The 14434-nt window shown below is 39.0% G+C and overlaps 1 protein-coding gene across 2 annotated transcripts in view; it reads left to right on the top strand.

Annotated features, from left to right (window-relative positions):
- KHDRBS1 (KH domain containing, RNA binding, signal transduction associated 1) overlaps window positions 1-8111 on the top strand; it is a 35704-nt gene extending 27593 nt beyond the window's left edge. For both annotated transcript variants that reach the window (XM_006862172.1, XM_006862171.1), the window contains 5 exons: window positions 1263-1396; window positions 1870-2071; window positions 2588-2655; window positions 3666-3724; window positions 6762-8111. In XM_006862172.1, coding sequence (XP_006862234.1) covers window positions 1263-1396; window positions 1870-2071; window positions 2588-2655; window positions 3666-3724; window positions 6762-6859 — 561 coding nt within the window. In that variant the 3' untranslated portion in view covers window positions 6860-8111. The remainder of the gene's footprint in view (window positions 1-1262; window positions 1397-1869; window positions 2072-2587; window positions 2656-3665; window positions 3725-6761) is intronic.
- The last annotated feature ends 6323 nt before the right edge of the window (window positions 8112-14434 follow it).

The following is a 14434-nucleotide window of genomic DNA, read 5'->3' as shown; positions in this document are numbered from 1 at the left end:
TAGCGACCCTGTACAGGGTTTCCGAGGGTGTAAATCCTTATGGGAGTAGAAAGCCTCATCTTTCTCCCGTGGAGCGGCTGGTAGTTTCGAACCGCTGGCCTTAAGGTTCGCAGCCCGATTCGTAACCATTACGCTACCAGAGCTCATTCTTGACCAAAGATAGTAGGCTAATTTTTAAGTTGATAATTTTGTATGGCCTGTGAATGATGTTATAAATTTTGGCAGAAAAAAGATTCCCCACCCTTGCTGTTTGGATTCCTCATGTAGCGCTATGGATTAATGCACTGTGTTGCAAAGTCGGTTTGAACTGTAAGGTTGGCGGTTCAAGCTCACCAATTTGCTCCTTGGAAACCCTCTACATAATCTCTGTGAGTCAGAATGGACTCGACAGCGATTAACAACAACAAAACCCCTGCAATATAGGGTTTCCCACCAGCCTTATGGTTATAATTTACAGTCCAATGCAGCAGATCCTACATGCCATACCAGGATTCCATCCAACACATAGAGCTAATTTAATGATGTTTTTCTGTGCCATCAAGTCAGTTCCAACTCAGTAGCAGCCCTGGTTTCCAAGACAAAATTTATACTGGAACAGAAAGACTTAACGTTCTCCCATGGGTCATCTGGTGGACTTGAACTGCTAACCTTGTGTTTAGCAGCCCAATTTGTAACTCACTATGCCACCAGGCTTCCTTAATTAGATCTAGTTGCTTTCATGTTAATTCTGACTTACAGTGATCCTCCTTTTATTATTTCAGGATGATGAAATCGTTTGCAAAGATTAGATGTATGAGAATGTGCCAAGCTCTGGACTATAAATTGTTCCACATGACTTGAAGAGGAGGTTATATAGGGAGAGAATAAGGAAGTAATGTGGAAAGCTAGGCAAAAGCTAGATCTTTAAGAGGTTATCTGAATAATGAGGGTCTGCCATCAAGACTGGTATGACGCTATAGGATAAACAGAAGGTCAGTTGGAACCATGAGGTTGGCAGTTCAAACTCACCAGCTAATCATTGGAAACCCTATACAGCGTCGCTATGAATCGGAACTGAATCAGCAATACTTAACAACAACTACCGAGACTATCCTCAGAAGGGTCAGGTAGTGTGCCATTTGAATACATCAATGAATGAATGACCTGAGACCTTATAGGGCCTTTGAAAGCTGTTTGTAGTGTTTGAGGCGCATGTGGGCCTGATGACTTCTAGGCAGAAGGTGGAGATGTTGCACAACATTCCTTGTTGCTTTCATCCCTAGGATATGATGGATGATATCTGCCAGGAACAGTTTCTAGAGCTGTCCTATTTGAATGGAGTACCTGAGCCTACGCGTGGACGTGGGGTACCAGTGAGAGGCCGGGGAGCTGCACCTCCCCCTCCACCTGTACTCAGGTAAAAATCATGAAAACAGCCAGAAATGGGAGGTAAATTTGACTGCCTGTACCATCTGTTTTTTTAGTGGTGTTTTATCCACATCTTAGGAGAAGTCTCAGTATTTGAATGATGTGTTGCATGGAATTTTGTATCTTCGGTACCACAAGTGCTGTAGTCCTGCTAAAAATTTTGGAAAGTCTTAGCATTTTTAAATGATCTCTGACTTTAGAATTTTACCTTTTGTGATTGATCTTTATGGTGTGTTCAGACTCCAGACTTGCCCAGGGCAGTGCACACTAATGACAAGACATGCACAGGTCCAATAAGGGAGCTGTGGAGTCTTCCAGGGCGGATTTTTCCCCCATCTTTACATTCTTCTAGGCTTTAATAGCAGTTTAGGCAAAATATCATAAATCTATCTAGCTCTAGAATTTGCAAATAAATCTGAACTTGAAAATAGCTTATTTATAAAATAAATTTTCTTTTCACAGAGGCCGAGGTGTTGGACCACCTCGCGGGGCTTTGGTGCGTGGTACACCTGTGAGAGGAACCATCACTAGAGGTACCACTGTGACTCGAAGTGTGCCACCCCCGCCTACTGTGAGGGGTGCTCCAACACCAAGAGCACGGACAGCAGGCATCCAGAGAATACCTCTGCCTCCACCCCCTGCCCCAGAAACATATGAAGAATATGTAAGAAATGTGAACTTTATACCATTTCTCACTACCTAGAAGGTTGCCAAAGGAAGTTCACCAACAGGGCCTAAGCCATAGATGTAGGTGGTAGGTGGCAGCCCTACTGCCTGTAAAATTTGTAATCTGCCCATCTTTCTAGCAGTTAACGTTAAACTATGAAAAAGTTTTCCAATTTAGGAGTGGTTTACTGTTTGTATAGATAAAACAAAAAATAAGTTTTGTGCCTTGATGTATAATGTTTTACTAAGAAGTATCTACTACTTCAGATAATACTAAATTCAAGCTTGGTATTATACTTCCTACTCATACTTGTCCTATGGCATATCATATGAAGGTTTTTTGTGTTTGTTGTAAGTAATCCTGTGTCTCTTGACTATTCCACAATAAGTGTTAAAAAATATTTTGGAGGGAAATTTTCTTTTTTGTTAATCTGGAAACCTACCAGACGTCCACAAGGTCCAGTTGCCTTCTGTATGTACTCTGTGACTCTGACTTTCTATTACATTTTTCTAGGGGTATGATGATACATATGCAGAACAGAGTTATGAAGGCTACGAAGGTTATTACAGCCAGAGCCAAGGGTGAGTCCGACAGTAGAAGTGCTATTTCATGTCATAGTGAAGGATGAGGAGGGAGTTGAAGAAATTGAGAGATTTAAGCCTCACAGATCTCAGGATCTCACCTTTTGGAGGGGTGTCTCTTCTGCTTTTGACATCTGTGAGGCTCACACCTGGGTGTGCAAGTTTGGTTAACTTTGAATCTTAAATTATAGCTTAGAATCTGGAAATAGAGGGGATAAAAATTCCTATTGTGTGACCTTGTGGAAGCAAAGGAAAATGCCTTTAAATTATTTTAAAATAGCACAGCTCTATATAACTTGTTGTTGTTGTTAAGTGCCGTCGAGTCGGTTTCGACCCATAGCGACCCTGTACAGGGTTTCCGAGGGTGTAAATCTTTACGGGAGTAGAAAGCCTCATCTTTCTCCCGCGGAGCAGCTGGTAGTTTCAAACCGCTGACCTGAAGGTTCGCAGCCCGATTCGTAACCACTATGCTACCAGAGCTGTAGAAAAATTTTTACAAGAAAATAGAATCCCACTATCATACATTAAATAATTTCTGCATGTTTTCTTAAAAACATTGTGTGTGTGTGTATGTTTGTATATCAGTTACCTAAATTTAATTGAAATAAGATCTCATAATTCTACAGTGGGGACAGAACAGAACAGTTCTTTTCATGTTTGTTTATTCTCTGCAAGTGTTGAGCCTTTTTTTTTTTTTTTTTTTGTAAGTACACTGATTAAGATGGTCATGTTTGGTTTATGCTTTTTTTCTCTTTAGCTTATATTACCTGTATCCTTTGGTATCATTTTCAGAATTTTTAAAAATGAATACATAATGTTTACATGTTGATATATTTTTTAATGGCTACATAGTATACATATGTTTTGGAAGTATTTTGTGTTTTGGAGATGGGGCACAGTAAACATGTTCCTGTAGTATTTCCACAGTAAGACAGCTAAGATACTTGGGAGAAAGGTTAAATTGAAACAGTTATTCTATAGCTTTCCAACTCTCTGTCTTTGGTTTTCAGGGACTCAGAATATTATGACTATGGACATGGGGAGGTTCAAGATTCTTATGAAGCTTATGGTATGTATGTCTTTAGTTCTGTGATGGGGCAGAATTTGCAAGTAAATGTCTGGGAGGATGCTGGTAACTAGATTATTGAGAGTCATACCTAAGAAGAAACCTTTATTAATTGATACAGACTATATGCAGATGTTCTAGTAGATAATGACAGTAGAAGTTCTGCTCCTAGTAAAATTTTGTGTGTGACAGAAAGAAGTGAGTTGGGGTGCTATTATTCTTGGAAGATTAGGATCCAGGCTAGCCGGATTTGCTTAGAACCAAACCCACTGCTGTGGAGTCAATTCTGACAATACAAGACAGAGTAGGAAGCCTCACAGGGTTTCCAAGGCTGTAGTTCTTTATGGAAGCAGACTGCCAGATTTTTTTTTTTTTTTTTTTGGTTGGTTGGAACAACAAAAATTTTTAAGCTGATAATGATTATTTTTCTAGACCTGGTTTATGTTTGCTGTGCCTTTATTACTGGCACCTGGACCACATAATAAGAATTTAATCATATTCCACTCTGTTCTTCTGCTCAGCTTCAGTTTAAAATGGGGGTGGTGGGGAATCTCATCTAAACGGCTCTCACTGTAGAAGAAATGACAGATAAAATACCTAAGTGGCAAAACCATAGCAGAGCAGGTTGGGGGGCAAGAATAGTGCCTGTTAGAAACAGATCAAAGGTTTTCAGGCCTTATAACCAAGAAGCCTGGAACCAATTCAAGACAATACTGGTACCAAGCTCCTTACTAGCTTGGAGACATCTCAACTCAGCCCTCAATCCCAAGAGAGCTGTAATGGCTGTAATGGCAGCAGGACCAAACTATCTTCCCTGAGGTTTGGTTGAAAACACATTGCTCAGGAGTGGCCTCAGGAACTAATTATGGTCCTATGTTAATGGACCCCAGAGGGAGTGCCATGTGGCAGTGGATACAGAGAGAACAGCCTTTTAAATGTGAGATATTTTCAGCATACCCGAGGGAATTCCAGAGAGTCCTTGACAAGAGGCTCAGCAATTGACAGTTGTTCCTCTTAAAGCATTGAAAGATTGACTTACTGAAAGGAGGGAGTCTCCTAGGACTACTCAAAGACAAGCTGAGGTCACCTCCTCAGCACAACTCGAAGTAGCCAAGTAGCCAATCAGTAACTTGCCCAGGGAAACCGTTTTTTTACCAGTTTTAACTAAATGGTACTGGACAGTTGCCATCAGTAACACTGCACTGTTCTGCTCATCTGCCACAATTTAGAAAGGATGGTGTGATAGCACCCGGGTGTTACTCTCCATTGGCAAGCCAGCACAATGGAGTCTCTGTATTTGACTAAATTGCATTTCTGTTTTGCCAGAGAAAAGACTGAACTGAAAGAAGTAGATTGCTCCTTATGCTCCCTTGGATGGTGTTGCCTCTGTTAATCTGTTTATCTGCTAACTTTTCCTCCGCCTCCCCCCCACCTTTGTTAAAACAGAATAAAAAATAAACTGTCACATATATATACTAGGGTTATAACTGGCTCAAACAATATTCTGTGAAACTTTAGATCCATATGGGCATTTTAGATTTATAGTGATGGTGATGGAGGCAAATTTTTGAATGCTGGCAGTTGGAAAAATAAGCTTCAGGAGTTAATTTGCATTGTTAAGATACTAAAGTGAGTTACAAATACAACTTGTTTTCATACGAGGTCAGCTCTAGAAATAAGTGAACATCTCAGACTTATTTACCCCTCTTACCAATGAAATCATTTGAGAATATCAACCATGATAGCTGGCTTATCTGGGTTAACTGTTGACATAAGAAAGGAGTTAATGAATTCTCCCAGTCACTGCTGTAAATACATTTGCATATACTTCCCCCAAGGAGCCTCTGGTAAAGTAGCGGTTATGAATTGGGCTGCTAATCTCAAGGTCAGCAGTACAAAATGACCTGCGGTTCCATGGGAGAAAGATGAGGCTTTCTGCTTCCATCAAAGATTGACCTCCTTGGAAACCCTATACAGAGTTCCTATGAGTTGGAACCGACTCTATGGCACATAATGAAACAACCAAATGATACTTCCCTCACCAGAGCAGTGAGTACCAGCACTGTTGATGATGCTTGCTTGCTGTTCCCAGAGAGCCAATGGCGATTTCTCCACAGGGCAGCCAGACTCTGTATTGCATGGAAAAGGGACTACCTACTTCCAGTCTGAAAGATTTAAGGAAGTTGTTAACCTAGATTGCCTGCCAAATTGCTTTAGGAACAGGGTAGACCATCACAGACCCACTGAAATTAATGACTACCTCACATAGCGGTTATCATGTTTGTCTTATACAAGAAAGCTCTCTGGTTTAAAACTGGGTGGAAACAACCTTTGTAATTCTTCTGAGCCCTGGTAGCATAGTGTATTATGAGCTGGGCTGCTAACCACAAAGTCAGTAGTTTGATTCTACCAGCCACTCCATGGGAAAAAGATGAGGCTTTCTACTTCTATAAAGATTTACAGCCTCGAAAACACTATACAGGGTCACTGTGAGTTGGAACCGACTCGGTGGCACACAACCAAACCCCACAACCATTGCTTGAACCCCCAGGTTTGGGGACTGAGTAGACTTCAAATTGCCTGTGGAAAGACTGTTGGAGATTGCTCCAGATTAAACTCAGATTTTTGAGCCAGTCCCTTCTCTCCCTCCACTGAAAACTGTTCTGTAGTTGGGATATTGCCCAGTCTGCCAGGAAGGCCAAACGGTATGGATAGAGAGGACCACCAGCTCTAGATGTTGGAGACAAAGCATGTTATTAGTGATCCTTAGCATGTGACCTAAGGAGTACTGATAGCTCATGGGTTAAGTACTCAGCTGCTAAACCTAAAGTTTGGTTGTTCCAACCCACCCAGTGGTTCCACAGGAAGATGTGGCAATCTGCTTCTGTAAAGATTACACATGGGGTCTGCTCTGTCATATGGGGTTGCTGTGAGTCACATATTGACTACATGGCACTGAACAAAACACCAGATGTTCTGCCACTGATGACCTCAAGTGTCATTGACATATGGCTTATAAACTGTTCTACTTTTCCCACAGGCCAAGATGACTGGAATGGGACCAGGCCGTCGCTGAAGGCCCCTCCAGCTAGGCCAGTGAAGGGAGCATACAGAGAGCACCCATATGGACGTTATTAAAAACAAACATGAGGGGAAAATATCAGTTATGAGCAAAGTTGTTACTGATTTCTTGTATCTCCCAGGATTCCTGTTGCTTTACCCACAACAGACAAGTAATTGTCTAAGTGTTTTTCTTCGTGGTCCCCTTCTTCTCCCCCCTTACTCCATTCTTACTCTGCATTCTGGCTTCTGTATGTAGTATTTTAAAATGAGTTAAAATAGATTTAGGAATATCGAATTAATTTTTAAGTGTGTAGATGCCTTTTTTCTTTGTTGTTTAAATATAAACAGAAGTGTACCTTTTATAATTAAAAAAAAAAAGTTGAGTTTAAAAAAAAACAAAACACAACCTGTTAGTTTCAAAAGTGACATTGCTTGCTTAAAGGTTCTGAAGTTAAGTCTTGTTAACTTTATCTTAGTTTTGATTTGAGGCATCCCGTAAAGTTGTAGTTGCAGAATCCCAAACTAGGCTACATTTCAAAATTCAGGGCTCTATAAGATTTAAAATCACAACGTTAACGGCAATAGGTGCCACCATGTAAAAGTGAGCTCAGACGTCTCTAAAAATGTTTCCTTTAAAAGCACATGGCGGATGAATGCTTAAGGTTAAATTTTAATATGAAAGATCCTCATGAATTAAATAGTTGATTCAATTTTTAACATTAATTGATTTAAAAACAACAACAAAATTAGGTTTGTAAAACTGACTTTTTCATTATGTGGGTTTTGAAATCTAGCCCCAGACATACAGTGTTGAGAGATACTTAGGGGGGAATAGGTTTTGAAGAGGTTGATTGGGGGAAAGCGGGGCTGGCCACCTGAATTGAATTTGATGTAGAGCTTTTTAACTAAGAACAGTCTTTTAGTAATAGTGATAATAAGTAAAACTTCAGTATTTAAAAAGACGAAGTATTGTGTCCATTTGAGACTCTACACTCCATAAAAAGCTCGCTTGGACACTGGGGCCAAAAGCTGATGATTTTTGTAAGTTGACAGTTGTCAATATTGAATTGTTCCCAAGCTAGTCAGTCAAGTATGTCTCAACACTAGCATGATATAAAAAGGGACACTGCAGCTGAATGAAAAAGGAATCAAAATCCACTCTGTACATAAGTTAAAGTCCTAATTGGATTTGTACTGTCCTCCCATTTTGTTCTCGGAAGATTAAATGCTACATGTGTAAGTCTGCCTAAATAGGTAGCTTAAACTTATGTCAAAATGTCTGCAGCAGTTTGTCAATAAAGTTTAGTCCTTTTTTAATCAAAGTAAATGTGATGAATTGTCATTTTTTTGGGGTGGACAATAAAATAGTTTTTTCTTTCAAATAAACTTAAATTAACAATAAAGTTAATGGGCTTGTTAAAAGTTGGAGACATCTTAAAAGTGGTGGTGGTGATTTTATTTTAAGTATACCAAAAAAAAGTTTATGGAGTTGTTAAGTTTTAGTTTAAAAATAACTAAAGCTTTTTCACCCCCTGGAAGTTGTTGAAAATAGTTTTGCCCAATTCTATCACAAGCTTTGATTTCTGTAGAAAAAAAACCCATCTGAGCCAAAACTTGGCTTGACTTCCATACACAGGTCTCAGTATTTAAAATGCCTGCCACACTAGCTTGCATCTTCCATAGAGCCCCTAGGTGGCCCTGAAGAGTGATGTCAAATAATCTCTTGAGAGCTTGAAAGGAATGGCACCTGCCTTCAGATAGGACAATTTGGCAAACCCTGGGTGCCTTTCAGGTTTTCCCTTCTAATCCCAGAAATGCTGTTAAAAACTCAGCTGGGCTGGGGCAGGATCTCGCATGATAGCCTGGTCTGAACTCCCTCCTAAGAGGCTAAAGGAGGGAATAATGGAATTGGTTGGCTCTCTTTGTGTAATTTTCAAGGTTTTGTGCCTTCCCAGAAGGAGCCACCTAAACTGCTCGGGGGTGAAAAATCCTCTTGTGTGAAATGCCAAGCTGCCTGCAGCAGTGCATGATGGACATTTTTTTTTTCTTTTTAAAACACACCAACAAAAAATTGTATTTGTAGATTGTGATAAAGTGTAAATAACTGAATTTTCAACCATGGTTTGAAGTCAGCTTTCAGGGCATTATGTCTTGTTTTGATGAAAAGAGATCACTCTATACCCCCCTTTTTAAAGGAAAATTATCGCAAGAGAATCAGGATGTGTAAAGCTAACATGCATCGCAAAAAACCAAAGGTAACCTAAATGTCTGATTTTAATAGCACATATTTCTCTTTTACATAAACTGTGACAGCAACTTGCATAAACAATTCTTTAGCTGTTAATTTTAATGTTAAAACTTTGCAAAACATGTTTAATAAAAATAGCTGTAAAAAGAAAAACCATATGCTGCCGCATAAATTAGCCATAACTCTTAATAATCCTGCCCATCACAAGTGAACTGTAATGCAACCTGGGCACAAAGTCTGACATCTTAAATGACACATTGTAAAATTTCAATGACTGTAGATTAGACTTCCTGCTGCACCCCAAAGTAAAGCTTTCTGCTCAGCTATTTTAAAATGTACAAGGATGAGCCCCTATAGGTTCCCCCATATTGATATTCACAATGAAATATTACTTAAAATTTCTTTAAAATTGCATGTTTCTCTCCTGTAATGTGTAAACTGCATGCAGGACCTCTATCTTTTATTTTGTATGTCTTTAAAACTTCCTCTTCAGAAGAGTGATCTCTCATTTCTCCATTTACAGGTGAGTGAAAGCTCCTAAGACATTTCCTGGAAAAGAATGGGTAATGAAGACCCCTATCAGGTATGTTAAGGTAGCTTTCTATTAAGGATGAGGGACTTTAAACTGTAAAACAGTTCATGTGAGATGCTTGAGAGAAGGATCAGTGGGCTAATCTTGCCTGCAGTTGTTAACATAGCATATATTTAACAAAGCATAAAAATGTCATTCTTAGTCCATATTCAATTTACCTCTAATTGTTGATAAGACCAGATAGTGTTAACATCTACTGAATTTCATTCTTACTTAGCCTGTGAGTAAGTTGATGAGGGAGAATGGTGCTTCATTTAGAGTTTATTGGCTGCAAGCAACAAAGTGGGTGGTTAATTTAAATAAAAAGAAATTAATTGTATGTTAGGGTTGAACCACTGACCTTGTGTTTAGCAGTTCAGCGCTTATCCTACAGTGTCACACCAAGATTATTCTATGAGAATTTCATTGAGAAACCTTACCCTACAACACTGCCCTTGCCCTATCAGATTGATACTTTCGTTCACCAAAAACACACGTTTAAAAGGAATACAATTTGAATGCCCTGAGGATGCCCAAACTGTCATTTTGGCATTCTTTGAGGAATGTTTTTGTTTAATAAGGGTTACTATGATTTTGTAGCAATATATTTTTTACTTATCATATATAACATGTAAGGATATCCAACCAATTGGATTAAAGTGTGTGTGTGTTTGTATTTGTATTCTACCAATTCATTGCCTTGTGTATAATATTAGTGTTGTTTTCCTAAGAAAGTTGAATCCCCTTGATTTGGGTACTTGGCTCATTGACACAACTGAGTGAGCCTTCATGTTGCTTAAAGCTATCAAGGAATCAGCTGACAATTTTTTTTTTTTTTTTTCCTCTCCCCTTGAGTAAATTGTTAGTGTTAGGGTGGCATCGAGGAGAAAGGATCTATCTGGATGAGTCAGTGATACATACAGTTTTTGGTTGTCAAATTTGGCTCCTTGGAGATCATTTCTTTCAAGCCACCTTTTCAGCCAGGAGCCGCTGAAATTTGGAAACTTTAAGGAGATCTGGAAACTTAATAAGCCACGTGTACTGGTTATGGTTTTAGGAACCCAGGAGGTCCTAAAGTTTCATATTAGTCACTTGAATGGCTTTGAAATTTAGGAGAAAAGTCTCTGCATATAGAGAATTTAGTCTCAAGGTATTCTTAAGAACAGAAACAAAAGTTTGGGGAAACAGGTTTTTGCATTTGGCTTATGGTTTGTGCTTGGAAAGGCAGGTTTCAGCCAGTGGCCTGCTTTTTCTAGATGTGTGACTTCTGTAGCTTTCTATTATGACCTGTAAACATTGATTAAATATCTGTATAAGCTTTAGAACCAGGCAAGATTTGAGTACCATTTCTATTTGTGTTTCATCTTAACCTTTGTCACCTTAGACAAAAACAAAGCTTTTACCCTTTCTCCTTTTTCATTTCTTATTTCTTTTTTGTTGGTTGATTTCCCTTTAATGGTTATTTCAGTACTTGTTTTGAAATATACAAGTTATATACTTCAAAAAGTTCATGGAAAATAGAATTGCAAGATAATCATTCCTTATTTCTTTATCATCAAATGAAAATAATAACACTTATCCCTGTATTTTAATATTTAATTACTTAATATGTCACTCACTTAATAAGAATTATTTCATTTAATCTCTACAAATTGAGTCTTGGTGTGGCACTGTAGGATAAGCACTAGACTGCTAACCATAAGGTCAACAGTTCAAACTACCAGCCACTCCTGGGAAATTTAAGTATATAATTTAATGGGTGTTAGCATATTCACAAAGGAGCTCTGGTAGAGTAGTGGTTACGAATTGGGCTGTGAACCTTAAGGTCAGCGGTTCGAAACTACCAGCCGCTCCGCGGGAGAAAGATGAGGCTTTCTACTCCCGTAAAGATTTACACCCTCGGAAACCCTGTACAGGGTCACTATGGGTCGGACCCGACTCGATGGCACTTAACAACAACAACAAAGCATATTCACAATGTTGTGCTACTGTAACCACATTTTTATCACCCCCCATACATTTGTATCACCCCCAAAAGAAGCCCCGTACTGCTTAATCACTCCCAAATTCCCCCTTTCACCCACTAATCTACTTTGTTTCCATGGAGTTGCCAATTCAAGAGAAACAAATTTGGATTTTATATAAAATAATTTTTAATTTTGGCTTATATTTTTAAAAATACTGTATTTGTCCCAATATGTGTGGCTTGTAGCCAGCCAGTTTGCAGTCTTTTATTAGCTTCTGGTATGTCACTGCAATATAATATACTAGACCACAAGGCCAGTGGTTCAAACCCATCAGCCATTCCTCGGAAACCCTAGACAGGGTCGCTATAAGTTGGAACTAACTTGATAACACTTAAAACACCGCCAATTAGCAGCTATTAATATAAATGATAAGGTATGTTGTGGTACTGTGGGTTAATGTGCTGGACTGCAATGTCTGTGTGATCCACAGGTCAGCAGTTCAAGCTCACCAGCTGCTCTTAGGAAACCCTATAGAGGGTAGCTATAGGTCAAAACTGACTGCACAGCACTTAACAACAACAAAGGGCATGTTAACATTTTAAATTATCTTTTTTCTTTGAGCAGACTAAATATTCCATTGTCAAAGAGAAAATCCTAGTTAGGTTTTTTGGGGGTAAAGTATAAAATGCTGTGTTTTTCAGTATATTCACCAAGTTGTGCCACCATCACATAATAAATAATAGAACATCTTTATCTTCCCAAAAGAAACTCCATACCCTTTGACCACCTCCATCCCTCTCAGCCATAGGCAGCCACTAATCTCATTTGTGTCTATAGATTTGCCTATTTTGAACATATAAATGGAATCATGTAATGTATGGTCATTTGTTGCTTTTACTTGACATGGTTTCCAGGTTCATCTATGTGGTAGGACATATCAGTGTTTCCTTTTTATTACTGAGTAGTATTTCATTATGTGAAAAATACCACATATTATTTATCTGTTTTTCCATTGATGGACATGTGGGTTGTTCTAGTCCTAGTGTGGCTCTGCGGGTTAAAGCGCTGGACTGTGAAGTTGTCTGAACCACAAGGTTGATGGTTCAAACTCACCACTGCTCTTCAGAAACCCTATACAAGGTCGCTATGAGTCCGAACCGACTCAATGACACTTAACAACAACAACTTTTTGACTATTAGGAATAATGCTACTGTGAACATTCATTCCAAGTTTGTATGTGGATGCATGTTTTTGGTTTTTTGGGTATACACCTGAGAGAGGAGTTACTAGGCCATAGACTACTCTGTGTTTCACTTTTTGAAGAACTGCCTGTTTTCTGCAGAGACTGCTCCATTTCACACTCTTATAAAGCAACGCACAAGAGTTCACGTATCTCCATATTATTACCAGCATTTATGTATGTATTTTTACTGTAGCTATACTAGTGGGTGATAAGAGATATCACTTTATGAATTTGATTCACAATTCATCTTTCCCTGGTATTGTTGACCATCTTTTCATGTGCTTATTGACCATTTGTAGGTGCCTTGGTGCTTCAGTGGTTAAACACTCAGTTGTTAACCAGTAGGTTAGCAGTTGAAACTCACAAGCCACTCTGCAGGAGAAAGAAGTGTCAGTTTAAAGATTTGCAACCTCAGAAATCTTGGGCAGTTCTTCTGTGTAATATAGGGTCTGTATGACTCAGTATCAACTCAACAGCAATGGGTTATTGGCCATTTGTTTATCTTCTTTGGAGAAATGTCTGTTTAAATCCTTTATCAATTTTTCCTTGACTATTTGTGTTGTATTGTTGATTAAGAAGTACATATGTATATTGTGGATATTGGAACCTTATCATATGCATGATTCGCAAATATTTTATTCTCTGGGTTATCTTTTCACTTTCTTGATATTGTCCTTTGTATGAAAGTTTTAAATTATTAAGTCCAGTTTGTTTTTTTCTTTTGTTGCTTATGCTTTTGATAAGAAACCATTGCCATCCAAGGTTCTTGATGTTTTATAATTGTAGTTCTTACGTTTAGGTTTATGATCTATTTTGCGTTAAATTTACATTATGATGTGAGGTAGGGATTCATGTTTATTCTTCTGCATATGGATATCTAGTTTTCCCAGTACTATTTGGTGAATCCCCCAGTAGATAGTCTTGACACCGCAGGTTAATGCGCTGGACTGCAAGGTTGGTTTGAACTGCAAGGTCGGTGGTTCAGACTCACCATCCACTCCTCGGAAACCCTATACAAGGTTGCTATGAATCTGAACCAAATGTGAATCTGAACCAAATTGACAGCACTTAACAGCAACCCTTGTCAAAAATCATTCGACCAAAGATGTAAGCCCCAATGTTACAATGGTTAAGCACTCAGCTGCTAACCCAGAGGTTGGTAATTTGAACCCACTAGCTACTCCACAGGCAAAAGATGTGGCAGTAAAGATTAACAACCTTGTAAACCCTATGTTGTAGCACTCTAGAATAACCACCAGACTGCTAACCTCAAGGTTGACAGTTAAAACCCATTAACCACTCCTTGGAAACGTTGTACAGGGTAGGTATGAGTCAGAACCCACACAATGGTACTTAGCAAACACAAATGAAGTAAAGATTGGAGTTGTGAAAGACTTCGTTTTATTGGAGTCATGGTGTGAGACTGTAGGATAAGCACTGGACTTATCCTGGACTGCTAATCGCAAGGTTGGCGGTTCAAATGCCAGCTGTTCCTTGGAAACCCTGTACAGGGTTTGGATCACTGTGAGCTGGAACTAGCTTGATGGCACTTAACAACAACAAACTCTGCAGGGCAGCTCTACTCTGTCCTGTATGGTGCCTGTAAGTATGAATCAGATC

This window comes from Chrysochloris asiatica, unplaced genomic scaffold (genome assembly GCF_000296735.1).
Source record: "Chrysochloris asiatica unplaced genomic scaffold, ChrAsi1.0 scaffold00047, whole genome shotgun sequence".
NCBI classification, from domain to species: Eukaryota; Metazoa; Chordata; class Mammalia; order Afrosoricida; family Chrysochloridae; genus Chrysochloris; species Chrysochloris asiatica.
This window is presented reverse-complemented; position numbering and strand designations above follow the sequence as displayed.